Here is a 14,487-nt window from a genome sequence, read left to right as displayed (position 1 = left end):
CAAGACAGTCTCCTGAACAAATACAGGCAGGATAACTCAGATGCCCAGAAACATCACCTCTCATCTTCCAAAACAACTTTAGTGACCTTGAGCTGACTTACAATTTTGCACTGAAGAAACCATAAGATGTGCAAAATGTCAGGAAAAGCAAAAGCAACTAGCTTACATTCCTTGCACCAAGAGTGTTGTTTACAAGCAGCTTCGATGGCTACAGCTGGACTATGACAGAACAGGGACTTGAAACTTCCATTTTGCAAAGCACTCAACTACATAATTAAAGGCATGGCTGCTGGGTTGGCTTTGTTGTTGTTGCTGCTGCAGCATAAGAATGAGTTTAAGCAATTTTTAAATTATTTTTAAAGTTCAAGACTTCTTTTGGCTTATAAATATAGGGAAAACAGTAAACACCAGATCTGAGTTTTCAAGCTTCTGAGCTCTGCTACTGTTATATGCTCGATAAAAATGTGCATGTCTGAATACTGAGTGCTGTTTTATCGGTGAGAAATTTGTGTGCACAAACATGCCAAAACCCCACCTCCCATTTACCATTACACTTGTGCAGCAAAGTGCTTGATAAACCTTTCTTTAGTTCCAGTTTTCTGCTCTGTTAGAACATGTTCATTTCTGTTCTGGTGCAACTCACCTGCCTCAAGAGACTGGAGCCCTTCTAGCTGGAACTACAACCTCAAGAATTCCTAACAGAGGATAGAGCTGACAAATTTAGCAGACTAAATCCATACCAACAGCTTTAAAATGTAACATATGAAGCTCAGGGGATAAAGAGATAAGTGGCAGCATGGGAAAGAGAAATGTTGCCACTTTCACATACATGCCAACAGTCTGGTTATTTTTAAGCAAAAAATGCTTAAATGTCCTTTTCTGTCCTGCCCATTCCAAAACTGTTCAAGTGGTTCAGGACATTTTAATATGTTAAGGACATTTTTCTGCCAGCACTTTTCAGATGCTAGCAGAAATTTTTTCTGTAAATCTGACAGGAAAATTGTATTCAACTCCACGACTTTACGTATTAGCGATGTGGCTACTTTCACTGTCTTGTCAAGTAAACTGTGTTCTCACCCATTTTCTATAGTATGTACAAGCATCTGTGAAAGCTCTTTAGACAGAATTACTGTTCTATTTTATCATCAAAAATTCAGTATTGTTGGATGCTGTACAAATTGTTCACATGAAGAAATGAATGCTAGTGTACACAGGTGTATCTAGCATATCAAAATCACATTAGACAAATTAGAACTGATAAGAGCCCACTATAAGAGGTCCAGAACATTTGTTTTTCTTGGACTGTTTGAAGAGTCACTTTTTTGGTAAAATTATGGAGCTCACATTACAGTTCAGACTGTTTCCCATCATAAATGTTTCAGTAGAACTAGTTACAGCTCTAGCAGGAATTAAGGAGAAGAAAGCAGAAAAGAGAAGCAATTCAATAACGAGCACTTTCCTTCCTTATACGTGAGCAGTAGCTGAGATGCTTACCAGCCAGAAATGACATAAAACAGCTGTCTAACAGGAGTACTGGGATTCAAAACAGTACAGCTACACAGTACTAGTAATAATTACACCAAGGTAGCAAGAGAGGCCTCATGTAGCTCTGTTATTTATAAGACAGATCTAATGATGGACTGTCAGGTAAAGAGAAAAGGGCGAGGGGCAGGTTTTACAGATCTTAACCAACTCTCCTCTCTCCAGTTCACTCAGCAGAATTAGCTCCAAAACAAAAGCACAAATGTAGGCACAAGAAGAACTTCGTAACCTAGGAACATAAGAGGTTACAACAGGGAATGTTGCAAACACATGTATGTTAATGTTGTAAATGTTTTGCTCACAAATGCACACAAAACACACAGATTTGCAGAAATTCCACATGATCTCTAATTTGCAGCATGCTAGACAGATGTTAATATAAATATTTCAGGATTCTCTATGGTTTTGAATTAAGTACCTGCCTCAGAATAAACAATTGTGCAAATAAACTTTCATTCTGCAGATACCACCTCAGTATCACATTATCTCAATACAATTTTGATACACTTACACTTTAAAAGAACTGAAATCTTTAAGCAGTCAGAAGAAGCTCTCTTCTCCTCAAACAGCCTCAATACATGTTACATACAAGCATGCCACGTGGCTGGATTCTTGACTGCTCAGAGAAGGTTAATGATGTGGGAAGTGTAATCACCAGAGCGGAACCAACCAACAGGAAACACCAAAGCCAAGTCAGATGGACAGGGAAATAGACAGTAACAGGTCTACGGTATTGGTTGTGCAAGATCAAGCCAGAATTCTAAACTGACAGTTAGTTCTAATCAAAATGACTGTTTCATGACTTATTTTCTTTCCTCTCCTTTGGAGAGGTCAAGATGTTCTTGACATCTCTTTCACACTGCGTAGAATGCCTTTCCTGGCATGACCTCCACCCAGTTGCAGCAGCGCACAAAGAATGCTTTATTCACTGAGATGCAACTTACCCAAATAGTTGTTGCTCTTTGACATCTCAGTAATGTTGATTTTAGTAGCTCCTTCAGGAATTTCCACTATCTTGTGGTAGCCAAGATTTGTTAGCGTATGTTTGAAAACTCCAGACACAACCTTGCAAGCAGTGTTGTCCCCTCCACATATTCCACACTTGTCAATCACCTTGTCTGAACCCAGATAGTCGTCACAGCCAATGCTCTGCAAAATAAAGTAAGATTTCTTTTTCCAAGATCTTACAGCTGCAGACTTTGGACATAACAACTGAGAACAGTTTGACTTTCAGAGAACATTCAATCCTGAAATGATTTTGTGATTTAGCATTTCACAGCAGCTTCTTCCCTTGTTCTTCTGCATGGAAAAAGGCAATAAAAAACAGAGGGTTCACAGACTTGGGGATTTCAAGCTAGCCCAAGGGTTTTTACAGCCTGTTACCAAAAATACAAGAACACACTGAAGAACACTAATGTGTTGATCATTGCTGATTACACTCTCCTCAGCTGAAAGATCTCTTAACAACATAGCTCCTGTAGCTGATAGTGAGAAAAGAGGTGAAGAGCTATGATTTTGTTATAATCCAAAATGTTTTTTTCACAAAACTATAACTCCTTTATATATAAATGCCCTTTTAATCTCCTCTCAAATTGAGCACTGAGCCTGTTCGCATCGAAAGAGGTTTCTAGAAAGTCTTTATACTGCATCTAGAAAGTTACAGAAGTGATCCTCCAGCTTAACAAGCAGAAACTCTTCAACCCACTCTGTAACAGCCACTTGGACAAGATATTGTAAAAAAAAAAAAAAAAAAAAAAAAAATTAAAATAATGTCTATTAAAAGGTAGAAAAAATGTTACAGATTCGACACAAATCAGAAAAAAAAAAGTAATTCTATTTTACTGCATTTTAAAAGCTCACATACTCTAGAGACTCCTCTTTTACAGAAGCATTTCTGTTCATTAACCATGCTGGCTTGTATTTACAGACTTCATACTTACAATGAACACTTATCATCTACCTATATTAACTGGCACATGCAAACCAGAACTTAATTGTTCTCATTCAGGTAAGAAAGAAATATTAAATGAGCCAGTAGAAGAGAAACCTATCACATATTTTATGAAATACAATGATTTGATGGAAAACATTCAAAATAAATGAAATTAATGCAGGTCTACCTGAATAAATCCAGGTCTACCAAAAAATTGTTTGTTCAAGCACAAAGATATCATTTCCAAAATCTATGAGCACACTAAAGCTGAAAGTCAAGAAAGATGTCGTACTGAGCTAGAAATATAGCAACAATTTAACAGAAGAAAAAGCCAAGGTTCTTATCAGATAAAGGGAAAATGAGAGCCACTTAAAGTTTAAAGGTCCTAAAAGCATGTAAACAGCAAGACATTCCATCCTTCTTGGTCATTCTACCACATGCTGGAGCCTTAACTTTCTAACTCACCCCTGCTCTACATTGTTCATGGTTCTGCTGTTAAGAGTCATCTTTGACCTTCTTCACCCCCATTTTAATGAACAGCTTCCTATGGCTTTTCTTGCCATGTCATATAACTTCTCCATATAGTCTGATGTTTTTACTCCCCCTACCTTACAAACAGAAATCAGAAGGACGACGTTATCTTAATTCAACCAGTAATGAAATGGACACAACTGAACTGGCACATCACATATAGAGTGTTGCCCCAGGACACTTACCTCGCTTAGCTGAGGTAGCCATTTGTACAACACATAAAAAAGCTTCCCAACAGCAGGGATGCTAAATTAGAGACTTCGTCACTGGCCACAAATATAACTACATTTTTACAAAACCAATGCTGCTGTATATAACAGTTTCATTAAAGAACAACTTATCTATAAATCAGCTTCTGTTTTATCACAACATACAAAGCACTTCATCAGCAAGCCAAGGAAGAGACTTGATGTCCTGGAATTTTTATACTGCTTATGGCCTAAGTATAGCCTGGGGATAAGTAGGAACTTGTGACTGCACGTGCACAAGCAGTTGGAATGGTTGGCAGCTAAACAGCATATAGACAAACTGCATGGTATTTACTTCAAGAATACAAGTTTGAATTTGAGTTGGCTAGAGGGGATGCTCCAGATTCGCAAGAGACACTTTCAAGACAAGCAGCAGATACTTGAATAAGACAGCACTATCTTTAAGTTATTAAAAAGCAGAAAAGTAACTACACATAATTAGAACCTCAGTATTCTTCAGAATAAAAATTGGTTTTATTTGTGCAAAGCACAGAAATACCTGAGTCAGGGCTTGTGGTTAGAGGCATCACTGCACCTAGGCATTAGTGACAAGACATTCCCCCAAGCCCTGTAAAAACATGGCACAGCTGACCCACCTAGCACCATGAGATATCACACCACCATATCCCACAGCAGAATACCGGAAACACAGAAAACCCCAGAATTTCTGACAAAGAAAACCCTACAGCCCACACATAGAGATGCAGCTATCACACCACCCTCCAAACACCACAGTCCACCATCACTCACAACAAAGACCCAACCAGTGATTGAGCTGTTCAAGAGCCACAAATTAAATCACCCATGGTCACGGTCAGGAGAAGGGGGTGAATGAGCAGCTGCCTTTTCAGATTGTTCTTAAATCTGAAAGAGTAAGATTGCTAGAACAACCTGCAGTCACACTGGAGGTCTGTGGGAGAACCTAAAATTCATTCCAGACGTAAATCCCAGACCATGCCTCCATTATAGCACTATTTTTACTTGGTTTCCTGAATCCAAACTTAAAGCTGCTATTGACGTGTCACTCCAAGAAAATTGTTTTGCATGCAGAACCAAGCTAGAAATTCTGTTGATGCAGAAACCAGAAAAAAGTCTCATTTTCCCTAGCACTGTAGGGCCAACACAGCTATGGGAAAGTGAGATTAATTTCTTTCTGGTTTGTGCATCAGCTGATTTATTAACTAGACTCCAATTATAGAACACTGACCTGTACGAATGATATTTCAATAGCAGCTTAACTACATTTCTAATGTTCTTCTAATAACTTGTATTTTCTTCTTCTTCAAACGTACAATGAACAATATTTCCCTATTCTAACTTACAGAAAAAACACTGACAAATACTTTCTAAGAAGTTCTCCTTCCAATACTTAAAAGTTCAGAATATGCTACATATATTTTAACTAAGTTCACTGACATCTGTAGGAATCTTTGCAGCTGAAAGAGGCCTTCGGGGGAACAGCCATCTAACATCCATGAAGCTTCTCCTCCTGGTGCTGTTTTTGATCCTGAGAACGTATCATTGCATACATCTGGTATTATTCATTTTGACACTTTTTATGGTATAAGCAACACTTTGTTTCTCACTGTATTAGGGGGTGGGGGGGTGGGGGGGGCGGTGTGTGTGTGAGAATTGATCGTCACCTCCCTGCTGTTGCTGCTTGTTGATATACTACTTACATTCTTGAGAGCACTGATTCAACGGTGGTTTTCTTTTCTTTCACATGCTTCATTTCAAATGGATACAGAATATAGCCTGATCTAGTTACCACAGCTTAGTAATGTTTTGGAACATGTACATGGCCATTTGTGTTTACAGAGAATACTGTAAAGGGGAAGAAGACAAAGAGGAAAACTAAGAGAGCCCAGACACAAGCTAATTAAACTGCAGTTTCTTCTTTGTGAATGTCATCCTCCTAATATTTGCTTAACTTAATGTATTTGCAAAGCAAACACTGTTGGGTGTTTTTTGGCTTTGGTTTATTTTAATTCCTCACCTTAAATGCTTAAGCAGATAATTGGGAGCCATTTAAAAGTCATTCACTTTTCCCAAACATCTTATTTGTTCCCTTTGTGCATCTTGTTCAAGACGGACAAGGCATTTATTCTCTCGTTAAATCTTCACTTTCATTTCTAGTTAACAGCATTTTGGTCTTAGAGATGCTGTAATTTTTTAAACAGACATTATTTGGAAAGCCCACAATAGAGGAAATCAGAATAAATTAATTCAACAACTGTATTTTGCAATGTCCACTATTCCATGATTCTAAGAACATATATTGCAAAGTTTTTATTGGATTAATACGGATGAATTTTATTTAGTGGCTTTGGGATATATCAGCTTTTCCATTTTCTGACTCCTATAAGCAAATTCTGAGCACCAAGGTTAGTTCGTTTATACAGAGAGCTCTGCTTTACATATAAGCTCAACACCGGAATGTTTTCATGCAGTGTACCTTTCTAACCTACCCAATGCAAGAGAACAGTATGCATTTGGTGAGGCACTCATTTGATGGCAGTCAGACTGTCATTCAGAGTCAAAAAGCCTTTCAGCAGGAACGTAACAGAAATAAAAGCTCTTAATAAACTGCATACAGGTAACACAGTATGAATTATTGACAATTAAAAATTACATGAGCTACTTCATGCCATTGCATGAATTACTGTTATTAAGCCACTTTCACAGAGGGACATTTGGGGTTGCAGCATAAAAAAGCTTGTCAAACTACCAGACACCTTTACTCCTAACATATTCCTCTGATTTGTAGCCTGCTCCATTACATATTTAGAAAGTACTCTGCCCTCCAGCTGTACAGGAATTCCTTGTTTTTCCTCCTCAGTCTCTAAATGAATTCTTCTTTCTCCTTCCCATGCAAAAAACGTGCAGGGATGAAGTCAGTCACAGCATAAAGCTGCACAGCAACAAAAGCTGGTGTTTGATTTTCTCACCAGCACTCAGTTACACTCAGTGTGTCCAACTCCTTCCTTTGAGTAGCCCAGACCTCCTCATGATGTAACTCTAATGGACACTGGAGCTCTTTTTTTTTTTTTTTTTAGCTACCTTGTAATGCAATCGTGGTAAAAAAATGGTGCATTATGTCACATAAAATGTCTCACCTAGTAACCATGGTCTAGACACACTCAGCTGAGTGAATACAGTGGGCTCATGAGCCAAGACTACGCAGGGAGCTTTGAAACTATTAGTAAGAATATTTTCTTCTGAATCTATTCTAATCCCTGTCCCTCCTCTCCCCCTCATCTAATAAACATAGTATCTGTACAGTAAGGGGTCAGATATTCCAAAATTTGCCCAACTATCTACTTCATGGAGAAACATATTTGTATTACATCAGCTACCCTTGATCCAGACTGAAATCCCACTGAAATCAGTGCAAAGGCTCCCTTAAAAATCAGCGGGAGTTGGGCCTAGGAATTAGCTGTAGTCTCCAGTGAAATGACGTCTACAAAAGATACAAGAGTAGGTATAATTTACTGTTCTTGATTCACCAGGAATAGCTTGCTGAAATCACAATTTACTTCATGGCCCTTTAGAAGCGTGGAGGATTTTCAATTTAAAGTTGTGGGTTTCATTGTACCATAAATGCAGCATGATTAATGTCTGTTCAGAGACCTTTCACCTCAGACAACAACTCAGGTCTCCATGGGGACTCCTCGTCTGTATTAAGTCTTATAAAGGTCTTAAACTTTTAAGGAATATAATGTTCATTTTCTCGGTTGTTTTATGATTCTACTTTTTAGCCATCAAATTTTGTCTTAAGTTGCAGAAGCCTCAAGCCCACCAGGACAACTGCAAAATGATGAGATGAAAAAAAAAAAAGTAATGCTATCACCAGTAGCCTTTAATACTTGGTGGTCACAGATACCTTCATCTCTTACAGTTTTGCCACTGGAAACAATCACTGCTGTTGTAGCCAAAACCAGAAAATTTGTTTTATCAATCCCAATTTACCCAACAGATGTACCCACCTCAATGTCAAATTCTTACCTGCAAACACTGCGACTGACTTTTTAGCAATGCATTTAGTATGTAAACATTGTTGTCTATAACACACACACACAATGTTGGGTTTTTTTTCCCTGTCTGTGACAGAAGCTGCAAGCTAAAGCTGTAAATATATGCCTTTCTAGTCTTACACACTAGTTTCCTCATTAAGATCTTGCCTTCAACGCTCTGAAGAGCCATGCCAGTGTTGCTGTTTCAGAGGTTAGCTATGCTTCGCCCCAGTAAGTCTGAGAAGTTTTCACATGCATTTTTAGTGATGATATCTGTTCCCTTTCTGTCACCTATTCACAGAACTTGTTTGCAATTTCTCAAGCTAAAGTTTGCACATATGCTCCCAAGGCCTAACTGCATACTGACTCCTTTAATTTATTTACAGCTTTCTCTCTCATGCATAAACAGAACTGTCACTAACTACAGGATTTATCTCAAGAGTTTTTAGGAACTGATGCAAGATCTAAACTAATTTAGCAAACACTACGCCCACCTTTCATAAAGTATGAAATCTGAACATAAGCTTTGCTGCTTTATTGATCTCTCATTCATCCATCAAACATCCATTTGGGTAAGGCAACATCTAGATGTACACATGTAATCCAGTTTAGCCTTTTGACAAAGAAACTTATGAGGAATTAATTTTATTACAGTTCTTTAGATTTGAAGACCCACTCTGAATCAATTCCTTTTTCACTGATCCCACAAAAAAGAAGCAGGCCTTGTTGATCCCCAATGCAAAACAAAAATACTGGTGTCATTTAACACAAAGCCTAGAACACAACTGAGGAAGCTAAGAAAAACTGTTAGTGAGACTAGGAAGAACTGGGGAATCATGTCCATCACTGAGACTCAATTCCACTGCAACTGACAACAGGAAAATTGGGAAAATAATTAGGTTGAATAAGGTCTCGGGAAACTGAACATAAAAGATAACTTATCAGAGAAGCAGAAAGTGAAACCAGAAGATTTTTTGGCTTACTTCAGGTTTGCAATTCTGTGCCTGAGGCTGCTTAAATTCATTTCCAGTGAAACTGGTATCAGTCCAATATAAATTGGGTAACATAAGTTTGGTAAATCAGCCTACATTGCATGATGAGAAAAATGTAATGATCATATCATGAAAGCAGGCTCACAAAAGGGCCTTGAGCCAGGAAAGCAGATTAGTTCTTTTTCCTGCTTCCTAAACACAATGTGAGCACCTCTGAGAGCTCAGTGCTGCAGCTGTATCTGGTAGTCAGAGCAGGACTGGCTAGAAATTCTGGCATTGCACTCCATTGGAAGGTGTCTAGACACAGTACAACCAGAGCTTGGCAGCTGCAGGATAAAGCCTCTTTAGCCTGGTTCCCAGACTCTGAACTAGACAAAGCTGAATTTTGTTTATTCCCTGTTTCAGATCTTGTGTACCTCTCTTGGGAGGTTAGCTGCCCAGGCTCAAGGCTAACTTTCATAATACAGCCATCCAGCCTCGAACCACAGAGCTGAGATGCCTCCTACCCTCTTTTTCACCAGGACGTACTTCTAAGATCAGGGTCTCATGACTGGTCTCTCTGAGCTATGCTGCAGATACACCTGTGCTGGATCTTGTACCACCCTGATACTGACTCTGGTCCTGACCTGGTGGCTTTATTTTCTGGCTTGATGTAGGTATTGGCCTTGATGGACCATTGGCTGAGTCTGGCAATCATCACCAGACTGGTGGTACTTGCTCTGGGACTGGGGACGCTGGTAAGGCCACTGTCTGTCTGGTTTGCTGTGATTTTCAGCTCCAGGTTCACCTTCTCTTACAGACCAGCATGCCCTTGTTGCTCCTTACACTGTAGATGAGGTTGACAAAAATCAGGGGTTTTTTTTCCCCCATCTGTCAAACTACCCCATACTCCAAGTTCCAGTCAAAGGAAAAACAGATCTCCTTCTTTAAGCAATGCAGCTTGCTTGCTGGATAGAGTACAGAAACCCCCCAAAAGCAGATTAATATTGCTAAAATACTCTGACTCAAAATAAGCACAAATTTAATTTTTCCCCTAATCAGAGGGGGCTCACATTGCTCCTGCACACTCCTACATTCTTTTTAAAGTTAAGGGGAAATGCTTTTTTCTTCCTCAACTAGGAATGTTAAAAAAAATATGACAAAAAATGATATTTGAAAGGTTTTAAATGACTAAACAAAAGGTGGTATTATTCAACACTACTGAGAACAAACACTTGGAGGGAATATGAAGAGAACCTAGAGCTTTAGTAGCTAAGGAAAAAGGAAACTTACTGGTCAGAATACCTGGTTTTACTAACAGCTGTAAACTGCAGAAAATTTCACATACCATGTAAAATTTGCCATTTGAGCCAGATCTGTGATGCACACAAGCCCAGCATTCAGGATTTGAGAGTGACCAAAGAAGGTATTTCAGCAAGAACTGCAAAAGTCATGAAGTAGTAAAACTCCAGAGTAAGACTAGTAGAGTTTGGCTTTACTCACAGCCATTGAAGCCAATGGTAATATGTTCTTTGACTTGAGACTTCTTACAGAATATTCCTATACTAATTAAGAAGGAAACATATCAGAAGATCAAGTAAAAATATGGTAAAACACAATAAATCAAAATCTTCCGGAGAAAATGTAAGTAATTTCTGACACAAAATTTGAAATTATATTTTACTATCCTACCTCGCCAACTTGTGCCCTATAACGAGATACAAGATTAATGATGTTGTCCACAAGGTGGCACTTAAAATCCTCCTAAAATCAAAATGCAGCAGGTCCATGAAAAAAAATATATTTCCATCATCTTCATGGTCCAGTTACATCTCTGTTAGTTTTATGAGATACAATCATTTAGTACAGGCAGTGAACTTGATTAGAACTGGCTAGACGTAGACATCTACAGTTATAGCTTCCAGAATTAAGGTTTGATTTATGCCATTAAAGCCATGCCATCTTTAAAACAAACATAAAACGAAGATCCTTTTATTCTTTCAATACAAGTTTTCTTTTATTAAAGAAAGCCTTGACCATCTTCTTTCAGAGCCAACTTTGTATCATGGACATCTCATAAACTAAACCCCAAAAAACTTGAAAACAATAAACTCAAGATTTTAAATAGAATGCTAAGAAACAACAAGGATGTTTGGCAAGAGCAGCCCATTGCTCATTTTCTCCAGGTGAATATTTATGCCTAATAACTCCTACTTCTTTTAGAACTAAGAAACACTGTAAAAATAAATTTGGGATTCTTTTCCATAAGTAATGGCTATGTATGTAAATAGCTGAGCAAGAAAGTTATAACCTTTAACCTATGCCCCTTTATACCACTAGTACCACTCTATTTGCTCAGAACTCCAACTTCCAACAGTTCATATTAATATAAACTCAGTTGCTTTATTTCACTTCAGGTTGTACCCTACAGAAGATCTATACCCCTCCCTTCATTTGCATATTCAACATTAACATTAGTGCATTTTGCTTCTTAATGGCTCAAATTCACAGCATTTAGTGAATCTACCTTTACAAACCCCAAACACACACAAGCTCAAAGTAGTTAAGTCAGAAAATGGAACAAGGGGGAGTAAGGTTAGTTAACGAAAAGGCAAACCCAGACATTAGAATATGTATATGACAAAATTTCAAGCCCTGCTTGAGGAGCATTTTTAACCTTCTAAATTTCTCACTGTGATTTAAAGTAGTTGATGCACAATACTAAGGAGAGAATATTAAAAAAGCAATTTTGGCATATAAATGATGATAATCTTTCTCCCAGATCAGTCACTTTAATCCAGGTAAAAACTGTAGGATAAAATTTAATGCAAACATGAATAAAATCACATCTTAAAAGAATTATACAACCATATGGGTCAAGTACGACAAAATGGTGCAGCTCTCATCTATGGGGTTCTTTGGCAATTGGTATTAATTTATCCACAAAGTCATTCATAATACTGGACTGGAGGGGCTGAGTAAGTCATCAAACACTTGCAGTATTCCTTTAGTTCACATTCTAAGCTGCCCCTTTACAACTTGCACAAGGAAGCTGGGATAAAGAAGGTATCTTTATAAAGAGAGATTATCAAAGTCCCCACTTTTCTAATTTCACTCAACTAGGACTCATAGACATGCCACTCATTTAATCATTTCCCTCTAGGCAGGAGGTACACTAGATTAGTAACAAGAAAGCATCTATTGCTTTGGCATCTGAAAGTTTTGGCTCCTTATCTTTTGAAATTACAGTTTGCGCTACTTACATTACTTTTCCAGATAGCCAGTTTCTGATACCTCCACCCCAACTCTTGTTTTTGGTCTTTGATACACCTCTCTCCTCTCCACTAAGGAGGACCCTCCTCCCTCCCTCCTACATCTAAGCAAGACTGCCTACAGATTGGCTGGACAGCTCTCCTCAACATGTGAAGAAGCTGAGGATTAACCAATACTGGTAAAACTCTGACCATCACATATGAATTTACACATTTAACTCCTACAGACAGATGGAAGATTATTCCTTTCATGGCTATCTGTCTGTGACAGGTATTAAATGAGACACCAATTCAGTTTTTATGACTGCTAGAGAGAAGTAGCTAGCACATGTCAGTACATCCCCTTTCCTGGTGGGTTTCCCACCCAGATGTACACCCCATTCACTGGAGCTATTTGTAAATGAGAAGAAAGATACAGATTTCCAGGAACTGTTTTCAGCTTTGCCGACCCCTGAGGGAGCCAAAATGTACATGTTTCACAGCATTCTCATAGAACAGCAAGCAAACTATATCACACAGCCAGCTTTTAAAGCATTTTACTATATGAGGTACTTTATGGGTACAAACAAGGTTCAATTGTGTACATCCTTCAGTGGAAACAAAATAAACAGGGTACTCAACAGAGAGGAGCCATGCCTATATTTGTAGGGCAATAGACACCTTCAGAAAACTTCCAAAGGCAGAGCACAACAAAGACAGTACAGCCTCCTCGTCTTCCTTCAATGTCTTGCGTGTCTCCAAGGTTGCAGCCTAACCCTCATTTGCTCTACAAATCAAAGGAGCAATGTTGAGAATTTACATTCAACCACAGGATAACAAACAACATTATAATGGCTCTCACTTGATTTGTGGTTAGCTATAACCATAATTTTTACCCAAACATTTGATCCTACTTCAGCTCTCAAATATTTCCTGCTGTCCACAGACCTAATGCTCACAAATCTTTGATGCTATTTACAGCCCTTCACAAAGAGATTGTGGTCACATCCAGATGCCGCCCACTTAATTAATCACAGATTTCCTACCTGCACAATAGCTGTTTTCATTACCTATCTGTGCTTTATGTTGAACTCCATTCCTTCTGATAAATTTCAGACAGCAAGAAGAAACAAACTAGTCGCTTTTGACAACCTTAGGCATCCAAATGACATTTACAGTACCTAGATATGCACCAGTTTAATGAAAAAAGCTACTCACATCAAGACTTATAAAGACTCTTTCACTAAGTCATTCAATAGTCTCTTGCTGGTTAGGGAATTACTTGAGAGAAGAAAGGTTTTATTCTTGTTACAATGGAAAAAGTAAAGCCATCCAGGAAAAGTAATCATGTGAAAAGATGGTCTTGAAGATATCAACTAGTAACGGCTAATAAAAAAGGATTAAAAATATAAAGAACGCACCTCACACTGACATCTCTGATGCAAGACAACAAAAACTTGCCTTAGTTTTTGTTCTAAGGAAAGATACTATAAATGGACTTCAAGCTTCCCCATAGACAGAATCAATTTAAGGTGCATGAAATCAAGGTGATCACCAGCAGTATCACAGCAACAAAGAGCTGAAACCAGAACAGACCATTGCTGGCTATCACCTTATCAAAGTAAAGATAGGCATTCAACTTTGAGAGCTCTACTCAACAAACAGCCTACTAAAAAAGTTTACCACTCAAGTGTTTTGAAGTTGCCTTGTAAGTGGCATTTAAGAGTGAAAGAGATTATTTGATTGTACACAATTCAGTCAACAGCACTCATTTCTGCCTGAGTTAGAAGAAATCTGTCTTGACCGTTCAAGGAGACTCTACACACGGAATTCAACCACAAGCACATGACCATAACAGAGAAGCTAGTTCACCATGCTTGGACCCTAGGGTCAGTCTGCTCACATATATACCTGCTGCTAGGGCACTCAGAAGCACATCTAGGGCCCAGGGGCTCCAATTCTGTGACTCACACTTTGAAGTTGTGTGAGACACAAAAT

The 14,487-nt window shown here is 38.4% G+C and overlaps 1 protein-coding gene across 1 annotated transcript in view; it reads right to left on the bottom strand.

Moving 5' to 3' along the window:
* The window catches only part of THSD4 (thrombospondin type 1 domain containing 4), a gene marked incomplete at both ends in the record, with an annotated part of 258,803 nt that overhangs the window by 51,555 nt on the left and 192,761 nt on the right, over positions 1 to 14,487 (bottom strand). The window contains one exon of the mRNA XM_080626716.1: positions 2,487 to 2,691. Within this exon, the coding sequence (XP_080482842.1) occupies positions 2,487 to 2,691 (205 nt within the window). The remainder of the gene's footprint in view (positions 1 to 2,486; positions 2,692 to 14,487) is intronic.

Source organism: Psittacula echo, assembly GCF_963264785.1.
Source record: "Psittacula echo genome assembly, chromosome: 10".
Taxonomy (NCBI): domain Eukaryota; kingdom Metazoa; phylum Chordata; class Aves; order Psittaciformes; family Psittacidae; genus Psittacula; species Psittacula echo.
This window is presented reverse-complemented; position numbering and strand designations above follow the sequence as displayed.